Source organism: Orbicella franksi, chromosome 14 (genome assembly GCF_964199315.1).
Source record: "Orbicella franksi chromosome 14, jaOrbFran1.1, whole genome shotgun sequence".
Classification (NCBI taxonomy): Eukaryota; Metazoa; Cnidaria; class Anthozoa; order Scleractinia; family Merulinidae; genus Orbicella; species Orbicella franksi.
In genome coordinates, this window is record NC_138158.1 from 5,880,801 (window position 1) to 5,907,729 (window position 26,929).

At 38.7% G+C, this 26,929-nt stretch overlaps 4 protein-coding genes across 10 annotated transcripts in view; 1 reads left to right on the top strand and 3 right to left on the bottom strand.

Annotated features, from left to right (window-relative positions):
* LOC145468117 (D-inositol 3-phosphate glycosyltransferase-like) overlaps window positions 1-26,929 on the top strand; it is a 358,913-nt gene that overhangs the window by 169,040 nt on the left and 162,944 nt on the right. The window lies entirely within an intron of this gene.
* Window positions 2,311-9,400, bottom strand: LOC145468191 (thioredoxin-like). 6 transcript variants are annotated; one of them, XM_081451875.1, is made up of 8 exons: window positions 9,184-9,400; window positions 7,924-7,996; window positions 7,239-7,293; window positions 6,658-6,746; window positions 4,665-4,772; window positions 3,903-3,962; window positions 3,664-3,729; window positions 2,311-3,172 (listed from the first exon to the last, which is right to left on the bottom strand). In XM_081451875.1, exons 4-8 carry the CDS (start codon window positions 6,676-6,678, stop codon window positions 3,110-3,112), a joined length of 318 nt encoding a protein of 105 aa, XP_081308001.1. In that variant the 5' UTR covers window positions 6,679-6,746; window positions 7,239-7,293; window positions 7,924-7,996; window positions 9,184-9,400; the 3' UTR covers window positions 2,311-3,109. The 6 variants fall into 6 exon arrangements, with proteins under 6 accessions (XP_081308001.1, XP_081307998.1, XP_081307999.1 ...); XM_081451870.1 differs by having other exon boundaries at window positions 2,313-3,172; window positions 4,665-4,775; window positions 9,184-9,398; XM_081451872.1 differs by lacking the exon at window positions 7,239-7,293 and having other exon boundaries at window positions 2,312-3,172; window positions 4,665-4,775; window positions 9,184-9,398.
* On the bottom strand, window positions 9,610-15,814 carry LOC145468190 (thioredoxin-like). Of its 2 annotated transcripts, none has more exons than XM_081451869.1 (5): window positions 15,199-15,814; window positions 13,304-13,408; window positions 12,930-12,989; window positions 12,409-12,471; window positions 9,610-11,919 (listed from the first exon to the last, which is right to left on the bottom strand). In XM_081451869.1, the coding sequence occupies exons 1-5, from the start codon at window positions 15,217-15,219 to the stop codon at window positions 11,854-11,856; spliced, it is 315 nt and encodes a 104-aa protein (XP_081307995.1). In that variant the 5' UTR covers window positions 15,220-15,814; the 3' UTR covers window positions 9,610-11,853. The 2 variants fall into 2 exon arrangements, with proteins under 2 accessions (XP_081307995.1, XP_081307994.1); XM_081451868.1 differs by having other exon boundaries at window positions 13,304-14,125.
* LOC145468175 (thioredoxin-like) lies at window positions 17,345-26,900 on the bottom strand. Its single transcript, XM_081451860.1, has 5 exons — window positions 26,674-26,900; window positions 23,167-23,271; window positions 21,319-21,378; window positions 20,801-20,866; window positions 17,345-19,374 (listed from the first exon to the last, which is right to left on the bottom strand). The coding sequence occupies exons 1-5, from the start codon at window positions 26,767-26,769 to the stop codon at window positions 19,312-19,314; spliced, it is 390 nt and encodes a 129-aa protein (XP_081307986.1). The 5' UTR covers window positions 26,770-26,900; the 3' UTR covers window positions 17,345-19,311.

Here is a 26,929-nt window from a genome sequence, read left to right on the forward strand (position 1 = left end):
AATTTTTTCCTCCAAAGTCAGTCGGCCAAGAACACTTATAAAGACCACTGTGGTAATCAGGTAAACAGCTGCCTCCATTTTCACACGGAAAATTCAAATATTGCGTCTGGCTAAAGTAACACAACATAGGATAAGGGCTTCAAATCTGCATGTGGCATTTTAAACGCTCTATCAGCAGCAAAAACACCTTGTTGACGAGCTTTGAGACAAAAACAACGAACACTCCATTGACACTCCACTAACGACCTTACCGGGGAATATTGGCCCGGGGTCGTGGCAGTAAGGGACGAGCTCAGCGAGGTCCGTACGAAAACGACCGAGGGCCGATATTCCCAAGTTCGGCTTGAGCAAGCTAGGAACGTTAGTAAGTAATATAATATCAGTATAGCAGTCAAAAACAAAAAAAAAACATGGCCTACGACCGTCTCTATTGAAACGGTCCATATGGAAAAAATCTGACCCAGAGAACCACGGTTAGTGCTATCGTCCACGCTAATCCGTCACGAAAACGAAGCTTTTCAAAAACGCTCTTCGATACAAACCAGAGAAATTTGAAAACGCCGGCTTTTCATTTTCGAGTGGACGGAAAACATTTTGAAAACGGAGCTTTTCGAAAACGATGACGTCACGATAATCACGTGATTTCCCTGCCTGAGTTTTCCTCAACACCAAATCCAAAATAACTGGTGATTGTTCCGTTTTCAAATTCCTCCGGCGTAGTGTGGACGGAAAAAGTTTGATGCGTTTTCAGAGTGAAATCTCCGTTTTCAAATTCCTCCGGCGTAGTGTGGACGCTGCCTAAAAGGGTGGGCGGTGACTTACCGAAAAGCCGTAATGATGAAACCCTTCTCTTCGTCTCAATCTCCGTGAATTACCAAGCATTCCAGAAGAAAGGAGTTGGCAGAGGAGACCTGTTTTCCCATTAAGCTGGTTGGGTATCTCAACATTGAACGACAAACAAACCGAGTGTCTAACACGTGCAGCCAAGAGCACGTTCGACTTCACTGAGAACTCTTGTGGCGCTTATAAGTGGTGCCTCAAGCAAGTGATTTTCATGTTGTTCAATTTCGCAAAAATGGGAATTGGCTTCTGTCCTTCGGTTCACGCCCTCGCCACATAATGTTTTTCGTTGAAACGCAAGATGTATGTACCCGAGCAAAAAGACGAGTTTTGGAGAAGTCATGTTTCGGAACAAATCGCGACCCCAAATGATGGTAGTGAATTTTCTTTGAAGCTATAATTTCAAGATCAGTATAGTCAATTGAGCCTGTGATTGCCACTGTTTGCCTTATGATAAATGTCTTCCATTGGGAAAACAATAAACGCATTTGACAAAAGAAATTTACCTTCATTCAATCAAGTGAAATCTAATTAATATATGTCTGTGTACATTAAAAGCAACAGATTTTCATTTAGCTCGTATTCATGCCAAATAATGGAAACTCGTTGCAATCTATCTCAGACGGCGCCTATTGAATGGAACGGTAATATTGTTCAAAAATGAACACGGTTAAGGAAAATAGCTCAAATAAGACTACCTGTTTAATATTTGCCCATGAAATAGTACAAACACTTCCGGGGGGACAACTCCTTTATATGGGCCATGGGGGTCAACAAAGGGAATGGTTTTTTAGCCTCTCACAAACTTACCGTGGAGTGTAGACTGATACCGACCATGGCCAACTTTTAGCAGATTAGGGGCAACATGGAGTGGGGAAGAATTAATTATATGGGAGGCGTTATCATTCCTTCCAGTAGGAGTAACTTCATTCTTTATCGAGGTCCCTGAGCATAAAGTAACAAATGAAATACCTCTTCTGTGGAGGGATCAAATTGGAAAGAATTTCAGTTACCTTCTCCATCCCGCTTCCCCGAGCTAAATCTAAATGCAATCCCAGGGGCTAATCATGGAAATCGTCCGTCCTTGCAGACGGCCGGTGCGCCGGAAATTTGAAATCACCAATCAGGATTCAACAGGCAGGAAAACTGTACTGTCCTGTCGTCAAATGCATGTTAACAGCGAAGGCATTGAAGTCGGGCATCTTTTATCACTGGAGACGAAATTAAATATTCACGAAAAGGAATTTATAAAGAATATAACACAAACAGCGTATAACTCCCAAAAACCATGTCAGATTCATCTGCAGTGTGTAAAAGGCGAAAAACTTGAAACATTCTGTGTCTTCAAGCTTTTAATTTAAAACTGGGTCGCCTGCATTCGGCAACTCGCTCTTCGATCGCTGTCGCCAAGTAGGATAATAAGTGTGTCGTTTTGAACAAAACATGCTGTTGCTCGTAAAATTCAACCCAGAATTCGTTAGAAGAGACCAAAGCAACGCTGCATTGTCTTTATATTTGTTAGCAGCGAAAGAAACAGACTCGTCTCGGTAGGACAGCTCCGCTTTGACTGCCGCTAGTTAGTAATGCGGGCGCAGCCACCTTATGCAAGGAAGAGGTAAAGTCTGTATACGAGCCAAGAGGCCCATCAGGCCGGAGCTTATCCCGGTTTCCGTAGCATGAAGCGACTAGGAGTATTTCTACTCCCCCCTGGATGGGGTGCTAGTCCATCGCAGGGTTACCCCCAGCATTAAGTTCGCCGATACTCATTTATACGCCTGGGTAGAGAGAGGCACTGTGAGAGTAAAAGTGTCTTGCCCAAGTACACAACACAATATCCCTGGCCAGGGTTCGAACCCGAACCGCTCGATCCGGAGACGAGCGTACTAACCATGAGGTCACCGCGCCTCCTACAGAAGAGTTCCCACTTAAATCGTCCGTACGCTCCCAACTTCAGGGGATGGTAGTTTCACTTAAATAGTAGAGGTGGGGTGGGGTGATGAGTTGTAATCTTTATGGTCTGAAACAAACACGAGACAAATGATTCCGCCTTAATCGGTCCAAACTTGCCTCCAGGGCCCTTTTATTTTATTTTATACTGGTCTTGAAGTGATAGAAGGGCCTGAGAACGAGATTACCAACAATATTGTATTTTGAATTTTCACGTTACTGGGAAAACAGTTATACATCTATTAAAATCATGATAATAAGCTATACTGTGCCTACAAATTATACTGTATGGACAAGTCACAAGTTGCTAGCTTAGGAACGGTTATTTGAATTCCTTTATTTTCTCCTCTAAATCTTGTTCGTTCGACCCGCTGAGTACGTGAAGCTGAAAAATAAAAGCAAAATTGAAGAAAAGTTAAAAGTCAGAATTAACGAAAGCAAAACGCGAAGAAGCTGGAGCGTTTAGCATCAAGCAGTGAAGAATGCTGCACCATTTTCACTGAAAAATTCTTGATTAATTTTGACAACTTTCAGAGGGTTTTCGCCGTTTCAAATGGCGACTCAGGAAAACTCCGAGAGACGAAGTTTTAAACTCGAGCGAGAGAAGTTCAGACCCTAAGACGCTCAGTCGTCATTTATAAACACAAAAAACTAATTGATACTTTCTTCGACCGCACAAAATATGGAGACTCCGAGACAGCTTTACGAGAAAAATCGAGATTGCGACACGCACTCGACGACAATTTTGCGAGGCCCATGGTTTTTGAAGGACAATGCGCTACCCCTTATATGGTTTACACGTCGAAAAAAGGAGCGAATGAAAGGAAAAAATTTACCCTATCGAATTTTAAAAAGAGGCCTTTTAATTATTGTTACCTTGTCCCCGTTCTTGATAAAGAAAAATGTAGGCATTACTTCGACCTTCTCTTCCTCTGCTAATAACTGAAAAATATATAAATCGTTCTTTACTTGTTATGAGGTGATTAAAAGGGACTTTGTCACAATATACGTTACCTTCGAATTACAAATGCTAATTTATTAAGGTGGAAAAATGTTAAAGAGGAAATAATAAAGTTTTGTTTCTTTTTTATTTTATTACGAATTTTTCTACTCACTTCAGCGTCATCGACATCCACTTTTGCAAAGATTACTTCTGGATACTTTTCCTTAAGTTTCTGACATGAGGAAAAAAAATCAAATTAATTCATGAGCAGAAAATGTTAGTCACGTACCACAAGAAAGTAAGTATCGCATGTGCATCGAAAGTAATCTGGTATCGCTTTGGTCTTGTTTTAATGAGCTATGTGATTGGTTTATTTTGAAAACTTGAGCCATCTATTCAGCCAATCGAATGCAAGACCATCACCGCCGCCACCCGCCTTTTCCCGCGCTTGCCAACGGTTCGGAGTTCCCATTGGTTCACTGTCTAGACTCTGTGGGGATGATGTTTAAATCCCTTAACGAGTTTGTTCCAGTGTACTTGCAGAACCCAACGAACAAAGCAGGGACTATGATTTGCGTAATCCTTTCGGTAAATTGACATTGCACAGACCGCCTACTAATTATTTGAAACGCAGTTTCAGTTACAGCAGTGATTTATTGCGGAATTCATTACCTGTGAACATCAGAGAGATTAAATTAAAGTCTGAAAAATATTCAGGCTTGAACGAGATTCAGTGAACCCATGACCTCTGCGATGCCGGTGCAGTGCTCTACCAACCGAGCTATCAAGCCAATTGGGAGCTGGTCACGGTTGAATTTTTTCCAGGCTTCAATTTCACAACTACATAAGTTGTGTATATAACTGCGATGAGCAATCATGTCTTCATGAGAAAAGAACTGTTTGGGGACAGATTAATATCACTGTATGGACTTACCCTCAAAAATGGTTTTATCTTTCTACAAGGACCACACCACTCGGCATAGAAGTCAATTATAATCAGCTTATCCTTGTTGTCTGGACTTCTAATGAATTGATCATATTCCTGCTGTTAAAATATACGAAAAAAAACCCCATTAAACAGAGAATAAGCTAGGTCGGATACCTAATGGTTAGTAGTGCACTGGAAAAAACAATTACATGATTATCGTGGTATAAAAACAGTACTGTAAATGATTCGATTTAGCGCCCATCTCTATTCCCTATCATACAAATGTAGTGCTCTTGTTGTCTTGAGTACAGTCGAGTCTCTACTAACGGCCACCTGTCTGAACCGGCCACTTTTTCTGGTCCCGGCGGACAGTCCATACATTCACTCTTATTTTAACCTCTCTACAACGACCACCTCTGCACAACAACAACGGCCACTAAAACTCGTTCCAACCGGCCAAAATAACCTCTCTACAAGGCCAAGTTAATCATCGACTGACGAACGGTGTTTACAAAACCCCATTTTTAATCATTTATAGTAAAAGGCCATAAACTTGATCCGTGACGCGCGTCGTTAGTCTCTGTTTCTGTTTAGTTTCTGTTGTATTGATACGTTTTGATTTACATATGCTAAAATAAGCATTTTTTGACCAAAACATGTAGCACCTCCGACAAAAAAAAAAAAAGCAGGTGTCATATTACACCCTTACCTCCCCTAACGGTCACCTCCTCTGTAATGGCCACTTGGCTCTGTCCCGAAGGTGGCCGTTGTGGAGAGGCTCCCCTGTAGATTCTAATCATCACTTTTGCCCACTTATCACAACTTAAACTCGAGTTATTCTCGTCTGTTACATAGCAACAGCTAAAGAGAGCTACCTTAAGGATCAGTGTTGCATTTTGAAAACGTAGCAATGTTTTCAATTTCCTCGTTCGTAATCGATCTCAGTCGATATCTCGCCAAATCTTAGTCATTTTCAACCTCGTTCCCAGGGGGCGGTAAGATGAGAGACCCTGGGAAGGAGGTTGAGTCATTTTTTCCGTTTTCGGTTTGTTGTCACTTTCTCAAAGTTTTTTCTTGTCATAGTAAGCGTTTAATTCCAGCTTTTCTTCAACGTAATTCAAACTGGTTTATACGCACAAAACAGTCCTTGACATATTGTGTCGTAGCTCAAAATAACTTGAATTTATGTTTTTAGGAATACAAGAGGAATATAGTTTTAGTAAGGCTGTTACTTCCTCATCAAAGAGAGAGACCTGGGAACGAGGATGACGTAAGAATTATTTTGTAACGTCATACTTACGTTATTAGCAAACTGAAAGTCACGGAAACTACGTGATAAAGCTTTTCAAAAAACCTTCCTTGTCTATTTGTCACGAAAATTCCAATCGGTTGTTTATAAAATACCAAAACGCCAAGACCTGGAAAATGGGCACGTTAGAGTTGACTCACAAATATAAAGACTCAAGTTGTTAAGGTACACTGTACTAAAGGTTAATTTAACCACAGAACATAAACAATTCGTGCTACTTGTAATCCACGATTAAAAGGTTAATAAAGAGATTTCTTGTCGCGAGCGGAGAAAAGGTCCTACCGTATACAACTTTAAGCTTGCTATCACCCAATTTTTTTGGTCTTCCGCCGCGGATTGGGCTTTAACGACTACAAGAGTGGGCGATCTAAGTTAGGTCAACGTCTCTAGACGGTTTTAAATTATCCAAAAAAAGCAATAAAGTAATAATGCTAATTAGATTATTTAGCCGGTGCCCTTAAGTTAATTTTGCTTTCTAGATTCAAAGTTGCAGAAGTTTACTTGAAATTCCTGCAGTTTCCCGTTCGACCTAAAGTTTTGTCGTTTTTACTTGTTTTGTAAGAGGTAACGTGCAGTTTTGTTCAAAACTTTCTTTGGTGTTAAGTCTTCAAATGATCGATCGCTCTTCGATAGTAGGCGACCGTTTCGAATTAACGTTAACAACATTTGTTAAGATCTAACTCAACATACCCTGTTTGTGATCTCTTCCATGTCCTTCAGAATTTGTTAAAACTTGTAGATTTCCACAGCAAAGCGGCTTTCAAGGATCGTGATTCAATCTGGAGATCAAATGACAAACTAAGGTTTCAGCGTGTCGTTTGTTTCATCGGCGTCTCAAACGGAACCAAGAATCAAATGCGAAGCTTAAAAGATTACCATTTTAAGTGATCGCCACGTTTGTCACTTGTTTTGTTGTCAAAGAGATGACCTGAGGCGAATGTCATAACACAATGTCGTAATTATCTCACACTTATTATAAAGTCGACAAATTAGAGCCATTGGATTTGGCAACTTGAAACCGTATGTTTACCTTCCAAAGACATATTCTTTGATTTTAAGCTGCCAAAACCGATCGACAGAGCTCTGTGAACCTACCTGAGCAGAAGATTGCCCAGTTGATTGGTCAACGTACGACTAAACCTAATGTAAATACGGGCTTGCGCTCCGACTCAACTTGAGTTAAAATTTCTTATTCAGTCAGTTCTGATTTGCAATAAGCTTATGAATATTATATTAAATAAAATGTATGTCTTATTCTAGCGAGATCATACCTGTAATAATTATAACAAACTCAAAAGTTTGGTCACCAAGTCCACCGGTTGGGATCTATTGTGATTATGTAATACGCATTAAAACAATTTTTGACAACCAATATATCATCTTTACGTCAGTGTGAAAATTAGCATTCATACGCTTCATTGCTGATAAGTTTACATAATAAGATAACAATGCAGAACGTTTGTTAATTAAACGAGAGGAAGAAAAACTGAACGAGTAACCACGACTGTAAAACGAGTGAATACGAATGCATGCCGAGTTTACACGAACGTAAGACGATTTTGCAGCAAGGAAAAACCGATAGACACGAACATAAACGATTAAACGCGAGTGCAAAAAGAGCGAATGAATTAGTAAACAAAACCACAAAAAATCACAAAACGAGCGAGGACAACTACAAACTCCCAGATAATGCGATTACAAAACGAACTAAAACGCGTGGAAACGACTGGGAAATGACTGAACACAACTTCAAAACGGGTTCGCACGACTGCAAAATGCATAGACGACTGCAAAGCGATTAAGGGAAACTACAAAAAAGCCATCGAAAAAGGATTGAATACGACTGCTAAACGCATGTTCACGACTGAAAAACGAGTGAAGACGATGAGACATTCATGCAATGGCTAAGACTCAATACAAATCTTTTCTTTTGTACAGGATATAGATTTTACTTACGTATTTTTTCCCTGCGATTCCGACCTATTTCCACCTTGACGCTGCCAATAATTTCAAATTTATGGTTCGCCCCCTAGACAACAAATAAAAGAGAGATTTAACTATCTGTGGTTTATATTATTGCGTTTTTTTTTTTTTTACCTCCAAACGACTTCCTGGATCCATTTTCAGTCGTCAATTACAAACAGTACAGCCACTATTCAGTTTATTTGTTTTTTTACCGGCTAAGAGTGTTGATGTAACCTGCTCGGTCTGTTATTCTAGTAGCCAATAGCTAGCCTTGTTCTGAAAGGTAGTTAAAGACGCGCTTTTTGCTATGCCAGAATATTTTATTATGTATGTTATAATTGAAAAGCACAGCACAGTTCCCGGCCCCATGATGAATGCTATTTGAAAGGAAGGTATTGTCCGCAAGGCCAAATGGCTAGCGATACAAATGATAAGATAACCGACATAAGAAAATTAAAATTCGAAAGTGCATGAAAGGGCATATATTAGATTAAAGTTAATGACACGTCTGGAAACAAGATGGCTGCCCCATTGCACAACTCGACAGCTGATTTTTGTTAGTTTATTCCTTATTTCGTGCAAGTAGTTAAATTTTTTGTAAACAGTGCTTTCTTATCGAAACACCTATTGAAAAAATTATCTAGATTAAAACGAGATTGCATTTACCTTTTTAATTCCAATTCTAAATATACACAGTTTAAGATGTCTATTTTGACGGAAGATGGCACCAATGTTTACAGATTCCTCACCTAATTTGCGTTTTTTTTTTGTATTGCATCGTAGCTTCGAACTGATTTCCTGGAGGGTACGAAAGTCCACAATGAATCAATATATTCTGTGAATTTTTCGATTTCCAGTAATTGAAGAATGGCAATATGCAGGAAACGAAAACAGTGTCATAAATGGAGTATGCCATGAGCGCCTTTGGAAAACCTATGCCACGGTCGTCGACAGCTGCTTTCTCCGGCGAAAACAACACGATATACGGTAGTTCGTTTTGATTATTTTTAACGTTATAGTCGAGATTTCAACTCGAGTATTTCTAAATCGTCTTAGAGAACGGCATAATTTATTTAGAAAACATGACCCTGAAGAAGTTTCAGTTAATTCCATCTTCAATCGATCGCTCGCATTTAGATGAACCAAACATCAATTATACAGTCATCTTCAGCATGTACAGGAACTGAATGGAAACAAAAACATTCAACCCACGAGTGCAGCCGATCGATCACCACTCAACACAAAACTTACCTTGTGTTTTAGAAAGTAAACTTGGTCATTATCTAACCAGGTTGCCCTCGACTATTAGCTCTCGTTGTCAACAGCAGTACGTTTTTACGTCGATGTTTTCGTTTGTGATGCAGATGTTTTCGCTGAGAGTGTTATGATAAACCGAGCTATTTGCGTTTTTTTATTATACTAAGAATGAATCATTACGAAGAAGCCATGTTAGAAGACAATACTTTACGCCAATTAATATGCTCCCTCCTCTCTAACAAGCCTTCCGCTGATTGGGCGAAACTAATGTATTTGTCAGATAGCTTTTCTTAATTCAACAACGAAGAATAACTTCGCATTAATTACTGAAAATGAGTTTATAATTCAGACAGAAATATCAGTTCAGATTTTAAATCAGGCACAAACACGACACAATCGGTAAATGGATAACTTGTTTCAAACATGGCTGCAAGTTTGTTAGGTTCATGTCAAGAGTATTTGAAGAAAAGTGTTTCCCTTCGACTAATGTTTAACAAAAGATGTAAGGGGTGTAATGTATGTTTTAATTAACAGGAAGGTGCTATGAAGTTTAAATTATGAAAGCTGTATCTACAGAGTGTAATTTATTTTGCGGTGTGTCCGCTGGTCAGTCGAACCTTTTTAGCGTATTAAGGGAGCTTAGTCACAGTATTTTGAGTTATTTTAGCCACGTACTGAATTATCGTTAAATTGAAGGAAACCTGAAAATAGTAGTTTATACTAAGATAGAAAAACACCAAAGAGATAATAATAAACCATACAGGAACAAGGATGGTTAAGGATGGAGAAGATTAACACGGATTTCAAACGACGGTTTTGAAAAATTTAGGCCAAACTTTTTAAGATGCCCAAACCGTGAAGTAGCTCCTTTGAGCATTTCAAACGGATGAAAAACAAAATTCGTTCTTTAAAATTATTCTCTTTTCTGTTCATATGCTACCCGTGTTAACTCATCGAAGCGAATTTCAGCGAGTGTTAATTGCTTTTTTTTTGCATTGCGAAGATCAAGCCACTTCAGATCACAGAAACTAATTAGTATGAACGTCGACTTGAAATTAGCCTGCAAACAGGCTCCCGGCGAGGGCGGAAAAAAATCCGGCGAGCGAAGCGATGCGCATCTCATGCGCTCTCCCTCATCACCAGACCGCTCTCGGCTAGCCCCAATCGCCCTAGACCACACTCGCTAGCTCGCAGTTAACCCAACCAGGAGCCTGTCCGCAGGCTAACTTGGGATGGACTTGGAGAAAATGCAGTGAATCGATTCATTTTCGGTCTTTTCAAATTCTCTTTTTCTTCTGATTCCAGGATCCAGAGACGGGAGTTTAAGGTGAACTGTGGAAATCACATTTCCGCCGACTTCAAGTTCATTTTCAAGATCGAGTGATTTTCTTCACTTTATTATTATTGGTTTATTCCGTGCATTAATTATCTGACGTATCTGATGTTTAGTACGGAACACAGGAACTCGATATTGCTTCTCAATCACAATTAAAGTAGATAAACCAAACCCAGTTGCCGGGATGCAGATAAATAAAAGATCAAGATGTTGGAACAATTACAACAATATCTATAGAGCCGAAGAAGAGGAAATTAAAGCAAAATAATAGCCTGCGGTGAATTCAAGGTCAGGGTCGGCCAGGGTTTTGTGCATACAGGGGATTTTAAATCGAGTGTACGGTATTTTGACGCCAGAATTGGGCCTCTTGTGGGAATAAAGTTTTCCTTGTTTTTTCCAAATTGTGATATTTGCATGAATTCGAGGGAAATTTTGGGTATAATGGTTTTTCTTTTCAGGTACATTAGCATACCACTACCCCCATGGCCAACCCTGAAAAATTGCGATAAACGCTGTAAGCCTTATTGCGTATTTAATCTATAAAACCCTAGAAAGTGCAGTCAGCTGCTTAAATTAAAGGTTCAATCTACCTTCATAATATTTTTTAGCATTTTCATTATTACCTTCACCATTGTTATTGTAATGTCAAAATTTTCGTGATACTCATCAAAACTATTTTCCAAGAATAATAATTTCAGATAATATGGATTATTCAAGACGGCTGTCTTTATCTCTGTTTTACATTCAGGTCATTTTGCCATTCGCATGTGGATGCCAAATTTAAGGAATAGTATTTTTTTTTTTCATCCAGCTTGTCTTGTTGAGAGACGCATGGGAAAAGTCAGCTTCACTAAGAACGTCAGTGTTGTATGGACTGTAGAAACTCCGACTTAACAACATTTGACTCCTTAAAATATAATTCCGAGAAACTCAACTTACTGGAGAAAATACTCTGAGAAAATACGAGTTCTTTGCTCCATGAGTTCCTCTGTGCATGCGTCCAAGTTGGTCATGTGCGCTATGCATGGCTCGTTTCCAGTCCCTTTCCCCATGTCCTAATTTGCGAAGTCGATCATAAAGGGGCAGGGGAGGGGTAAATAATAAAATAATTTAGTTCTTCTATTGTAACTAGGCATACAGGATCGACGGTAAATCAGGAATGTATGGAATGATCGAAGGAAAAGTCAAAATCAAAGTTTACCAAAGTAGCAACACACCAGAGTTTATGATAAACCAAAAATGGAGAGGATTATTAAGATTTTGATAGACTGAGATGGATTCATAATTAAATTATCACAGCACATTTTGTATCATCATCGTTGATATTGCTATTGCCACTTCTCGATCTTCTCTTTCAGGCTTGTTTCATTCGCTCCTCTGACGTCATCCACCTCCTTGAATTTAAATATTGAATGTAAATTAGAATTGAAAGTTGTAGAAAGCAGAAAGGTTAATCTTGTGGCAATTTTCTAATGCTTAAATTCTTAGTAGTGACATATGAAAAGTAATTTGAAACTTTTTGTAATTTTTGCTGATCATCTGACGAATTCGAGGCAGAGCGGCGACCAGGCAGGAGTCCATGACTTGGAGAGTGGTGGAGCGTGTACCTAGTTCGAGCTATTTTTATAGCAACGCTCCCCCCTCCCCCCCGCAAACTATTCTTTTGCTTGATTGTTAACTTTAATTAAATGGCTCGTGCGCACTTGATGAAATTATTGAGAATACTGGAGATTATGCGGTCCTAAATGTGAGTTTGACTGCTCTCTCAAAAATTAAGTTGTTAGAAGTTGCGATTGGTTACTTCTTAGACAGATAAATTGTATTGGTGCTCTCGGCTGTTCACACTCCTTAAATATTTATTGAAATTGAAAGAAATTATTTACCTGTTTGTTCTTAAAAAACTTGAAATGTGGAATGGAAGAGATCGCGTACAGGTTGGCGAGTTCCTGTAAAACACAATAGAGAATTGAAAAAAAATTGAATTTAGAATCATCTTTTCTCTCCTATCCTTTCATTAAGAGTGATTATTTGCTTCCTGTAATATTGTCCAAAGACCTTTAATTTATATAATAATTAATATAAGTCAAATTATACTCGCTTTTTGATTGGTTCCACCTACTTATGATCTCTTGAAGGACAGACGTTCTAGCCACATTTTGACGTTATTCGTGATCTGCTACTGAACAGACGCAAGGCAACATGGAATCTATTGGTTAAAAGGATTTCTTGGATCATGTCTCAAGGGTGTTTTATGATTGACTGGTCTGCCATTGCCACAACTGCTATAAAAAATATCCCACGATAAACAACAACATCAAACTTCCTCTCGACGCATACAATCATTAAAAAAAACAAACTAACAATCTAATAAAAAAGCATATCTTGTTTCTCAATATTGACATACCTTAGCTTTTTCAATGTTTACTTTCGCAAAAACTACACCCGGGTACTCCGAGGCCAATTTCTGTGAAAAACATGGAGAGATCCTCGCGTCAAATGAAACTACCACTTTATCATTTGATCGTTGATACAAAGAAACCACGATATGTTAGCAACCATACACTTATATAAAATTTGTGGGCACAAGCACTAAGTCATACCCTGTGTAAAACATTAGAAGACTCCTTTTAATTACTATAAGACACCTTAAAAATATGTTGCTTTGAATAGAAACTGAAGGTTGCTATACATCATTGGCTATGACGTCACGAGCTCCGCCATATTGGATCTGCCATCTTGGAAGATTCGTATAGGTTTTTAACAACAGCAATTGTTTACCTCAAATTTGGGTCCCATCACCCGACAAGGACCGCACCAATCTGCAAAGAAGTCGATCACGACCAGCTTGTCTCCACTGCTTCCGAGTAATTCGTTAAGTTTTTTCTGTGAAAGAACGAAACCTGTTTCAAACATCGTATGCTTTATGCAGGGCTGATTACGGAAATTTTCGCGGGTTGTATATTACCTTGGAAGTAAAATTACTATTTTCTTGTGAAAAGTGATAAAGTTAAATATATGCTACAGCCATGAGACATGAATCTTCAGGATAATTTTCCGTTTAATAAAAACTGAGCACTTACTTCTTCTAAAACTCTGAGTTAGTTCTTCAGTCCTTTAATAATTGTACAAAAAAACTACAGGTATTTTGCCCAGTCAAAATTTCAAAAAAACTTGAAAACTCAAGAAAATAACCTCAGGAAAACTGGGCTCCAATTCTAGCGTTTCTGTGAGTCCGGTTAGAGCAAGGAACGCGGGCTCACAAAAGAGCTAGAAATACAGGGGTAAAGTGCGTTAACTAATTTAATCACATGGTACAGGAGTGCTGGGTGCTTATATACAGTGCGTGCCTTAGGTGCCAAACTTCCGAGAATCTTGCAGGTTTTCTAAAAACGGTATTTAGAACTTCAAGTGACAGTTACGAATAAACTCGTGACGAAAATCTAAATTAGAAGCCTATGACCACACATTCAAATGATGGTAGGAAAATCCTAGAAGCCTGTGACCACACACTGAGATGATGGGAGGCCTGTGGTCCAATCATAAACACTGATATTCTCGCCTCATCATCAGGGGCGATATTGATATCAAGAATCAACAAACCTACCAAAAAAAAATAAAAAATACTTATCTCACGGGAACAAAAACAGCATCCTACAATAATTGACTTGTAAAGCCGTCAGTTCATTATCGATCAATATATTTTATGGTTATTGAATGTCGAGTTAGAGGTGGTAGTGCTATCCTTTGTGTTGAACGAGACTGAGTTAAATTATATATCTCTTTTGAATGCTTTTTTTTATCACAGGAGGCTCGAATTAATATCTACACAGAGCGCCGATGGTTAGAACGAGATTAGTCTAAATAGAACCCGCTGATATTGATTTCGTGTTTAGTTCTGCTTCCCTTTTGAAAAGAATTAAAACTGAAAGAATATTGCTTTCCTTCGACAATGCAAATAACAGAGTGACAATACAAAGTTTGAATTCGCCAAAGTCAAGACTCAGCTCAGAACAAACTCTTCTTTCAAGGAGAATATAACAGAAGATCATATTGCCTCTCGTGTGAACTCCTTCAAAGTCGCCGGTAAAACTAGAAAATCCACAAGGAAACCATCACGTTTTTCTGAGATGGCCAATTAATTTTCATTTGCATATTTCCTTTTCAGAATAACAACAGCTGATTTTGACATATATTTTGTGGGTTTTAATTATACTCCAGTCGTATTTTAATTTATTGTTTGAAAATCAGTTTTGAAAGGAAAAGTCTCAGAATTTTATCGGTCAAACTGTGAATCTGATATTAAATTATTTCTCAACAAAACCGTGCATCCCGTAACTTTTTTATGTAGACTGAAAAACCGACTCTCGAGCATCGTATTAAATTATAACAGAATGAAGTCATAAATATACCCGCTTCTTGAGCGCTCACCAAATGGAAATTCTGTTATGAAATTCAGCCCAAAAGTTATCACTTTGACGTCCATAGCCCAGTTCCTATATTCGAAATCGTTAAATCATAAAACAAACTAGACTTATTTTAAAAAAAAAAACTGAGGAAGCATTTTGAAGACATGACTTGGAATTAATGAGTTCAAGATCGTTCTGTTTGCTAAATCGATTTAACAGAAAATGGCTGTTCGTTTGATCATCAATTATAGTTGGTTATAAACCTACCACGTTCTTTAGTTCCTTCATCGTCGGTTGATAAATCGTGCTATCTACCGATGTCAGGTTTTCCAAGTAGTTACCGATGATTCATTTGACTCCAGCTAATAGGTCATAATTACTCAGCACTTCGATAATTGGTTTTAAAACAATGTATTTTTAATATTGTCAATCTCGTCCGTTCCTGTTCGTGACGTTTCCGCTACGCAAAGAAATCAAGAGAAAATACAATAATTCAGTCCAATATGAGCCCTGTATAGCAAACGGTTGATAAAACACTGAATTCATCGTCTAACTGTCAATTTCCCACAGCCAAAAATGACTTGTCTCATAGATTTATACCGAGAATTACAACAAATACAGCGCCCTGACAATGTATTTGCCGGCATGTTCTACAATTAAAAGATTACCAAGAAAAATGAAAACAAATAAGGAATTAACCTACCTCATCAACGTTCTTCAATCCATTTAAGGAGTTCTTTCACTGTATTTTGAGTCATTTTGCCGAGTACAAAACTACCTTTAAATTGAAGGAAATCTGATAATGGTAGTTTACTAAGATAGAAAAACACTAAAGAAATAATAATAAACCAAATAACCAAAACGGAGTTTCTGAGATTCGGAGGGGGTCAATCTTGTCAATCTTGTCCGTTCCTGTTCGTGACGTTTCCGCTACGCAAAGAAATCAAGAGTTCGATTCGGTCTTAGACCGTTCAGGTCAGGTTCAATTTTTGTTCCGTGAAGTGGTTCAACAAAGCAGCTCTGAAAAGAGCACCAGCGTTGTTCGACATCTCGGTTTAGCAAGTAACTAACATGCCCCCCTCCACTTTAGACGCTGTTTTGTTCAAGTACCAAGACCACCCAGGGCGTAGCGTGCTTGTTTTATATATGGAATACCCACCGAACAGAAATTTAATCGATCAAATAGGCGAGCTCGTTTAGAAATGTTTAGCGCTCTCAATGCAGTCCTTTCTTTATGGAAAAAAACCATCAAATGTTTGTCAGCTTTTAGAGCCATGATACGCAAAAGGATGTGACCTGTGTTAGAGAGATGTGGGAAAGATTGTAAAGTATGTTCAACTTAGTTCTCACTGTATAAAAATTAAACTGCAAATAATTTTATATTTTAGATAGTTTTAAATTATGGAAAATGCCGTATGTTATGAATCTTTTAAAAAGATGATTTCCAGTCCGTACTGCGCACTCTCGGGAGTTTGCTCACTTTTTTTTTTTTTGCTTCATGTAAGACGTCACATGTAACATATCGCAACTAGCTACATGAACTGAATTTCATGTCAACCGCCATTATGGATGGGAAGTTTTATGCTTCATCCTTTCTTGCATCACTTGATGAATCGAACTCATAGCTGTGAAATTCAAAGAAACTGCTGGAAAAGGAATTTAAAATACCACAAAGATGAGGTAAGTGGTTCATAAAGAATAGCATTGGTTCGCATTCCATCGAGTGAGACTAACAAGCACTAAGGTGCTGAGACTGCGCAATACGGACTTGAAACCATCTTAAAGTTTTAATTTTTGAAATACTTGTTAGCAATATTGTATTTTATCCGTCCCCGATTAGTGCCGTTCGCGCTAGAACGACCCGACACTTTAATAAAGGATATCTATGTCATGAATGTGTTTTGACGCATCAAAATTTGCACGTAACATGATAGATCATACTCTCCGGGAACACCATGGCCGAGTGACTTGAAATCCGGAAGTTCAGGGTTTAAGTCCTGTTAACGTTCTGGCCACTAGCTCTATCCTCCACAGGGGCTCGAAACATTCGTTTTTGAAATTCTCTGTGAGGTGAGTGCAGGCGCAAAGTGAAATGGATCGATCCGGATCGGGTGGCGGTTGTCATCTGTGTTCCGAGTTCAGTTGCAAATCATTGGCCACGTCTATAAATAACCAAATGGTCTGCCTCCTGCCAGATGGGATTTTGAACCATGTTATGTTTATTGACACTGTATTTCTTTCATCATTTGTTTCCACTGGGCCCTAAAAACCGCCTTTTGGGAAGGGAGTGGCCAATCAAGATATTATTATTATTATAGCTACTAAGCAATCACAAGGTTCTAATTTGGCCACATGGTCTCGAAAAGAACACTGAAAAACCACATGGTAATGGAGTGGGGAGGGGGGGGGGGGGGGATAACAGGAGGTATAAAAACTGAAAAAACTTAAAAAGTTGCTGTAGACATAAAAATTATTTTAAGTGACGACTGCTACTCGCAATTATTCGGAGTAGCAGTTCTCCCTTTCTCCATCGTATACACTGAATACCACTTGTAAATTTCAGTTGAGTGTTTACAACGGCAGGAATTTGGCTTGGACTACTGGAGTAAAGGAAACTGCCTAAGGGCCATTTTCATGCGCTAGATCCTCGTTGTGAATTATTCTTGGCTTGCACTATTACGCAATACAAAAGTAAGTCGAAACCATTCAGTGGATAAAGTTAAGAAATTATAATGTTTTAGGAGATTGATAAAGAAGACACTTCTCCAAGTTTTACGTCTGTGCGTTCTCCTAAACTTCAGACATTCGTCGAAATATTTTGCAGAAATTTACAGAACCCAGTATGGAGCCACCATGTTGGTGTACCTCCGTGGGACACCAACATGGCGGCCGGAAAATAGTGTAAACATCTGGAACTTACTTTGGCTATCAAGGCGATTGATTATCTGTACTGAACAAACAAGCATTTACATAAGCACTTTTCCTAATACTTTAACTTCTGAATAGGCTAAAAATAACGAGATAAGTATATTTTTTCGACAAACGCGTTCTTAACTTTATGTCACGCACCGCCATAGCTCTGAAATTCAAAATGCGCTGGTTTCCAGACGAAGCAAAGTACTGAGCTAAAAAGTTGCGAACAGATATAACTTTACCCCCTCTTGTGCTTGATGAGGATAACAAATTTGGTGGCTCTTTAGTTTTATATTTTAGAAAATGATGACGTCACGTGCAAGCCAAGAATACATGTATGCGTTGGTACATTTGGAATAATACTAGTGATTACTATCTCTTAGGGCACCTCCCCCCCAGAGGGGGTAATGCACACTCCCTTGATCCCTTAAAATGGTGCATGTTCTCCTTTGTTCCCCATTAATAAATTTCATTTTTGCCTAAGTTCCTGTCAATAGAGGAAACATCCCTTGCTCTCTCAAATTAATACAAAAAAAACCCTTGTTTCCATTAAAGAAATTATCCTGTTCCCATGTTCTTCTAGAACCCCTGGGAGAACCTCTTATCTTTCGCAATTTAAGAATAACTTAAAAAGAGGTTTTGTTGATAGTTATTAGGGAGTTTAAGAAGCTACGACGGCGACGCTGAGGACAACGTCGATTAAAAAATGACTTTATATTTTACCCACGAATCTCGCGATACTCTAAAGTCATTTACTTTGTTTATCACTGACAAAACTTTCACGAAACTGAATCTGGGACACAGCGATAAACTTGAAATAATGTTTTAAAAAATTAGTCGTCGTGGTTCACGTTCTCCAGACAACGCAGAATTTGGTCATGTCACGTTGTTGTTTTGCCGAGGACGGTAAAGAAATGTATCAAGAATTATAACGCACGTGCACAGCCATTGTTCTCCTAATTAAATCTTTTGTTTAGCGACGTTCCCGTTGCCGTTGCCGTCGTGGTTTTCTTAAACTCCCTATTAACTGTGTCGGCTTTGTTCAAAACTGTTATTCTGCTTTCTCTTTTTCCGTTTTCAGTTTTCGGTTTTTGTGTTATGTGTGCGAAGAAGCATTCTGTAAGTACCCAGCCCTTCAAAAAAAATTATTGTTTTCTCGAATATGATTAAGCCCCTTATGGTTACTTTAAAAAATGTTTTGTTTATTAGTTTAACTGGTCAAAATGTTGGGTACAAGTAAAAGTTGTCCTTGCTGTAGTTGTTGTACATGAATTATAAATTTCACTGCTACAGCTCTAATTCGGTCCAAATCATTTTATAGGGCAGAAAGATTGATTTCTCAACTCGTGCACGAAAAAAAGCCCGTTGACTTGAGTAACAATGCTGTCAAAATTCTGCTTTCAATTACCAAATGCCTTCAAGTCCATACAAACTAAATTCAAAAAAGTTCTTGTCATTATGTTTAAACTACTTGTTTGCCTTGATCTTTTCCCACAGTGCTACCTCATTTGTTCCAGTTAACTCATCTATCTGCAAAAAACCCCAAAAATCCAACTCATTCACCTGACAAAACATTGACAAGAAATCCAAAACAAGCCGTTGTACCCAAGATAGAATCTTAATGCTTGTAGCCAGATGTAAAAGATCTGCTCAATAGCTTTTATTTGAATGGTCACAAACTTGGGTTTCAACTACAGACTTAAAAGTTAGAAGCACCTTGTACAGCGTAATAAACAGTTTAAAACTACATGACAGTACTGCTCAATAGCTTTCAAATGAATGGTCACACACTAGGATCTCATCCCTAGACTTATCAGTTACGTGTAGAACCATTTTGTACAACATAATAAACAAATGGAATAGTCACAAACTTGGGTTTCACCCCAGACTTAATGGGTACTGAAACACCTTGAGTATGTATGCTTTCGGTTCGACCTTGTTGAGCTGCGTCGTTGCTGTACTTTGCGACGGCGATTAGCCGCGACAGTATTATTATTATTATTATTATTATTATTATTATTATTATTAGAACCACATGAAAGTAGTGGGCTGTCGCGAAATGCCAAACGTCATTTTGTAAAAAGACGCTTCAGAAGGCCCAGGAAGACGAAAAACACCACATATGGGTCGATTAGCTTTTATTTACATGTAAGTGGTAACCATTACACACTAAAGCTTCATCTACAGAACAGAAGGGCCCATGTCACAATATTGGGCATGTACTACTTACATTGAAGATTGATTTCAAGCACTCTCGTGCTCCCCTATGGGGGGGAATGATACTCCCAGGATAATTGTGTGGGTGTGCGGCCCGCTTCCCAAAACCCTTACCCTATTTATCACCAAAATCTGCAATATTCTCTACCCTATTTATGACCTGACCAAAAATTTGATATCCTATTTATGACCATTAGGCCTAGCACAGTTGCCCTAAACATAATTTTTGAAGGGTATCGATAAATACGACGAAAAAGTATCTTCTTCTAAAAAAAGACCCAATTCAAGACTAGAGTACAAAAACCATACCCCAGTTAAGACCAAAATGGCCAAAACGATCTCCTATTTATGACCAAAACGGCTGAAAAACAATACCCTTTAGGGCCGCACATACCTATATAGCCCATATAAGGGAGTTCCCACACCCAGGCATGCTCCCCAGGAAATGTTTTGGATTTCAAGTTCCCTTTCTTGAGTGTCTGAGTCATTCTGAAAAATCTGCCTGATTACTATATCATTATGGCATTAAAGAACACCATTTTTCTTGAAGAACACAGCAGGCCACCCCCCCTTCCGTTCCCTGGCAAGTCAGTTCCATCTTACCTGCTCAGACAGCCAATCAGGGCACAGATTTTGGTCCCCTTACCCTCTGGCAGAACTAGCCATACTATAAGAAAACCCTAAAGCTGTATAAACTGTTTGATCATCAATAATGATCAATCTACACCCAGTTACACACCTTTTTACCATTCTTGTAAAGCTTGAATGTTGGCATAGCTGAAATATTCAGGTCTTGTACAGTTTCCTGAGCAAAAACATGAAAGACTATTAAAGACTACGAATTGAAATATGTTTCTCCAAGTGAATCCGCAATTAAACTCTTAAGCATTCTTAAGAAAGTTAAAGCAAAACCTCTTAAAAATCCTTAAAGCGTGCCATTTTGTTTTCAACAAGTGTGGAACGTCCATTTTAATGAAAGTATAGATAAATTCAAATTCATTGTTATCCCCCAGAGTCAGCTTGAGTGCTTAAGTCCCGATAAGTTCTTGTTTACAATATTCAAAATGTCATTACGCCGGCTATAAGGTGTTTTTGGTTTTATATTGCTTGAATGTTCAGCAGAAACTGTCTTAATTATTTAAATGATGGCAAAGCACCTTTTTGCTTAGAAGGTAAGTTAGCACTTGCAACAGGCCTTTAAAGACATCTTCGAACAATGTAGGCGAACACAAATATGATTTTAATTACAGAGCATACCGAGTTTTCATCGGCATTCACTTTTGCAAACAATACATCTGGGAATTCCTCTGCCATGTTCTAAAATGAACAAAATCATACACATCTATCAGACAGGTTTAAGATGACCAGATCAGTACGGTTCTTATGCAATTTTCCTGAAGTGCAGAGCACATCAAGTTAATAACGACGACAACTCATGAGTACATGTGCATGTTTGTAATTCTATCAAACTTGACTAGTGTAGATATTACAGCTATGAAGTAGAAACTCTGAACTCTAGTAATGGATGACAAAGACACGTATGTATGTGCCGTCCAGTAAATAGCAGATCTTTACAGGGGCTATTGGAATCCACAAAGAAAAATTGGGGTGGCCACGCATTTTTTCGAGATAATTAGCCTTGAATCTCAACTAAAATGCTGGCATCAGCATTTTTCTGAAAAAGAAGAAAAGGATATTCCTTCACAGATTTTCTTAGAATTCGCCTTTTCATACAGAAAAGCAAACACATTTATAAAGTTCTTAAAACCACATGGTAAATGGTGACATAAAAAAAACATTTTTGGTTTATTTTTAATAACAAAATCGTTGCGACAGCGCTTTTTGCGTCTCTGACAGCCTTCCTCTGCTTCAGGTAAAATACAGTCTAAATACCTTTTGCTCATAACCAGACACTAATCACATGTTCATTAGGTTTGCCATATCCATTATATAACATAAAATGTAGTGGTAACCACGCGTTTTTTAAAGTTATTGATCTTTTTTGAAAACTTTTACGGTGCCCGTTACCATTTTTTCCTGTCACCTCCCCAGTAAGTAAAACATTTGCGTATCTTGCACTTGTTTTGCGCCCGCCCTACGCCATCTGCAGGTACATGTTTACGGTTGGATTTCAGTATAATTTTCGACAGATAATAGCTAGTTTTTCAGCTGGAACACGTTAACAGTTAGTGGTTAGCGATATGCTGCTATTCTGGTGTTCCTGGTTTAAGTCCAGGTTCATTAAACTTGATTCAGTTGTGTAAAGATTTTGTGTTTAAAACCTCACCTAATCTAAGATGGACGTCATTATCATCCAGAGTAATAGTATCAACTTTACCAAAGAATGTTGGATGAACATTCATTCATAAGGCAGTTTTCATTTGAGTGTTGAAAAGTAATGGTTTTGTGCTTACTCGGCTACACGATTGGCTTAAAAAAACTCGTGCCAACTTTTATCCAATCAGAAGTAAAACCAAAACCAATTGTGACTTGTTCGCACATGTTTTCCCTCACTTCGCATCAGCTACATTTAATTACTTAGAGCTGTGATTGGCTCACCGTATTGTCTGTGTCCTTTGTGATTGGCTTGAGCAATTACTTTGATTTTGGTTCTACGACACTCAGTTGAAAACCACAGTACTACAGTGTGGCTGCTGTGTCTGATAATGACTATTAACTCACTATTATTTTATATAGAGTAGTTTTCAATTGAGTGTCGAAAGAAATTAGACAATTACTTTGGTTTTGGTTTTGGTTTTACTACGATTTGAACTTGGCTTAGTAGTCTAATTGAGAAGTAATTGGTTTGGGTTTGGTTTTACGACACTCAATTGAAAACTGCTCTACCAGTTATTAAAATATAATATTCAACAGTTAATCTGTCCGTTAGAAAATGCAGGAACAGTTAGGCGTGAACTGAAGCTAAAATTCCTCTGTCACTGAACCTCTCAGATATTATTTCTGTGGCCGGCCACAAATTTAGGGTTTTATATTTCAGATGATTAAAACTACAAGTACGTATAGATAGCCACTCAGCTCAGTTTTCCTGTACGTTATTCACCATACAAGTTTGTGGAAACCTGTATTACATTGTCAATTAATTACCGCAAATGTCGATGCAATCGTCTTGCAAGGGCCGCACCAATCAGCGTAGATGTCTATGACGACTAGTTTAGAGCCTGCCTCTTTGAGGAAATCGTCAAAATCTGTCTGCAATGAAAAAAACTCTCAGTCAACCACCGAAAGATGCATCAAATAATATCTTATTTTCAGGATGCAATCAACTGGTTAAGTTTTCACTGCTTTTGTTTCGTGTAGTTTGAGATTATTCAAAATTAAAACAGAAGGCGAAACAATATGTAGAAAACTTAACCGCAAAGTTACAAAATCAAAATTCTCGCTTATCCTGGGTTAGCTTAATCGGGCTTTGAACAACCCGGCCCAGGAACTCCGCTTTTGGGCTTGGCGAAATCTCTTTGTTAAATTCTCAACGGATAATGTAATTTTAGCTTTCTGATTGGTTCACTAGATCTCGGTTACCAGGCGTCATGCCTGCGTTTGACCATATATGGAAATGAATGCGGCATGAACGGCGAATGTCGCTCGGCATAAAATTTTTCGCGGGAAGCCAAGTTTCGCCGACAAAAAAAATGGATGAACGAAGCAGATTCGGCGGGCTATCCACAGAGGAAAGTTAAGAAATTATGGACAAGACCGTCCCAGAAACAACAAAAAAAGCCACAAAGTTCGGGATGAAATTATTTAACGGTACGTATCCGCTAAGTTTTCCGAGATTTTACGCATTTATGAAAATTACCTAAGAACAAAATGTTTACAGAATGGCTTGCTATTCCTGGTGGCACCGATAGAAGAAATATCAAAAGAAGAATTGAATGTTTGTCTGAAGTGTTTTTACACGTCTGCGAGGAAGAAAGATGGCACGTATTACAAACGTTCATCCACGAAATCCATAAGAGTCGCCACTGTTCGTTTCGTTCGCTCGCCGCCAAACAATAAACCGTTTTCCATTATCTCTGAACCCACTTTTACCGAGGCGAATAAAGTTTTAGACGCTTTCGTGAAAGACCTAAGGAAAATGGGAAAAATAGCTGGCATCGTCCACAAAAATGCAATCTCGAAAGAGCAGGTGAAGAAACTATTTGAGAGCGGCGAACTGGGACCGGCCGACAGCTTGAATCCTGCCCAATTACAGAGGACGGCTTGGTTCTACCTCGGCCTCCTTTTTGGAAGACGGGGACGTGAAAACCAGCGACAGTGGACACCGCGGCAACACTTTCTCTACAAGGGGTTAAATACTACTGAATACTACGGACTTACGGACACTTCATTCGGTCCGAACGTCACAATTTTCTTGTTTTCTCTCTCGTTATAGCGGAAACCGAGCAGCATCTTGGAACATTTGCACACATATCAAGTCCATTTTTTCCGCTTTTTGAGATTGTCTTTGTCTCTTTTGGTCGATTTCCGCCTCTTCTGTCCATCAATCAGTGAAACGGAAAAAGAACTGACGAGATACCCCAAGTGAAAGCGAAACCTCAAACGAAACAACCACTTTGAAAAGTTTCAAGGACGTTCTGGACAGTGTCCAAAACATTTCTGCTTTTTTGATTCATCGAGGGGAGTTTAAGGTTGCTAATAAATTTAGTCTCCTTGGCGACAAAGTGGGGGAAGTTGCAATTCAAAGGAGAAGTACACAGAGCCGATTGGAACGATATTTTAAGGCAATGTGATAGCTGATGCGAGCAATAGCTGATGTTCAGGTTTTTCCTTGAAAATAATTTTTTTCAGAAATGTAGATTACTGTACATCAGTACAGTAGGAAACCAAAACGATGCATGTGTGGACATTGCTGCAACATACGATGATTGTTGTTTACGTACTTAGAAGAACTACTGTACATAAAGGATACGTAACTTCTGTTCTGTTAAGTTCTGTTCCGGTTTGTAAATAAAGTTCTGACGCTCTTTACGTGCGACAACGGGTCTGAAAAAGGCACTGGAATTAATGAAAATGAACACACATGTGATACCCTTCTGTAAATATCGTTTAAAATAAAAATTTTCGGGCACCCCGCTATTACGGACACCAAATCGCGGTCCCGAGGGTGTCCGCTATAACTGGAGTTGACTTTATCTATTTTGCTCCTTAACCTCGTTTTTTTCCAAATCTTCTCACCTTGCATAGAAAGTGATCTTTTTAGTTTGGAGTTATCAGGGTTCTTTATAATTTTTATCGCCAAATGTAGTAACCGATGAAGTTGAATATAGAAGAGCTGTCTGGTTTTGTAGCCTAAGGCTACAAGTCCGCGAGTGCAGGTTTGAGCCACACGCCATTTAAAGTCGCTCGAGTTAATTTCCTGTTCAGCTTGCACAAATAGAACAGGTTAAACGAGTGATTATAAAACTAAAGGGTAACAGACAGTTTTTGGAAGGAAAAACGATCGAAGTGTGGTTTCGTGATTGATGGAGACACCGTTAATTTGTTTGGGTTAGGGTTCAACGTTAATTTTTTTAGTTTGCTTTCTCTGCGGTTTTACCTCGCATCTGATTGGGCTACACAATGGACATGTCAAAATCAAATCAAAGCATTCACGGCTTTTTGACTTTCACAGTATTAATCTCAAAATGAGCTCAAGACATCAACGATATAACCTGCGAGACAGAGGTTCTCGTCTTTTACTGCTCATTGAGAGACAGGGAGAAACCTCTGCTCGCAATCGCTCAATTTCGTATCGTGCATGCGCGAACCATGTCAGCATGTTGCATGCGTGGTGTTTTGTCATTGGAAACGATTGCACGCAATCCAATTTTTCTAGTTACATATTTTCGATGAATCATGTACTTGAATTGCGACTTTTGCACCGTTTATTTGTCAGAGAAACTACAGAAATTTTGTAAAGTTCTAAGAAGTATTAAGTGACAAGAGAAACAGACGAATTAAACCAAAATTGGCTTCATTCAAGACCACGCGAGCTAGCTGCAGATAAACAAACTGTTTTTGAAAAACTGAAAATTCAAGCTTAATAACCTGCCTATCAACCCTGAAATTGTGCTCCTTTGACAATGAATAGCTTTTTATTTGGTTTCCATGTCAGTGCAGTGTTGCCATGCCAATTGTAATTTTGTGGCCAATCACAGCGCAGCAGATATTGTTAGCAGTCTCGTAAATGGGCAGCGTTTCTTTCTGTCATTCTCAAGTCATAAACCGGTTAAAACTTGTCAAAAACCAGTATTTTTAATTTATTCGTCTGGTTGTGGGCGGCGGCTGATCAAACGAGTCACTTAATATATATAGACCTAGGACTTAAAGCGTGTGTAGATTATTCATCGTTCTTTTATCCACTGCTGAGCCAAACTAACCAAACTGGCCATTTAATATACAGACGTTCAAAAGTGGCTCTGTATTGTGTAGTTGCTCCAAAAGCTTTAAGTACTACACACAAGCAAATATCTGAACTCACGCAACAGACATTGAATGAGAGTTTGTCGTGTACAGGGTGAAAAATTATGCTGTTAAAAATTTCCGTCTGTCAATTTCGCTCAATACTGCTCAAAACTACCACCTGCAACAATCAAACAGGATTAAGCTTACCTTAGTTTCGAGCATCTTAATATCCTTCGCTTCGTAGATTCCAGAGTGTAGTAAAATGATAAGACCCCATAACAAGAACTGAGTCCACTGAGACATAGTGCGTACGTACAGACTATTGATCAGTTGTATTGACCCCAGACTTCTGTTGCAATGGCCTTTTTTCAGGCCGTTGCACGCATGATTGTCCAAAAATGCAAATGAGCGTACATATACAAATCGGTTATTCTTGAACGTCTAACGCGCAAATGAAGGTCAT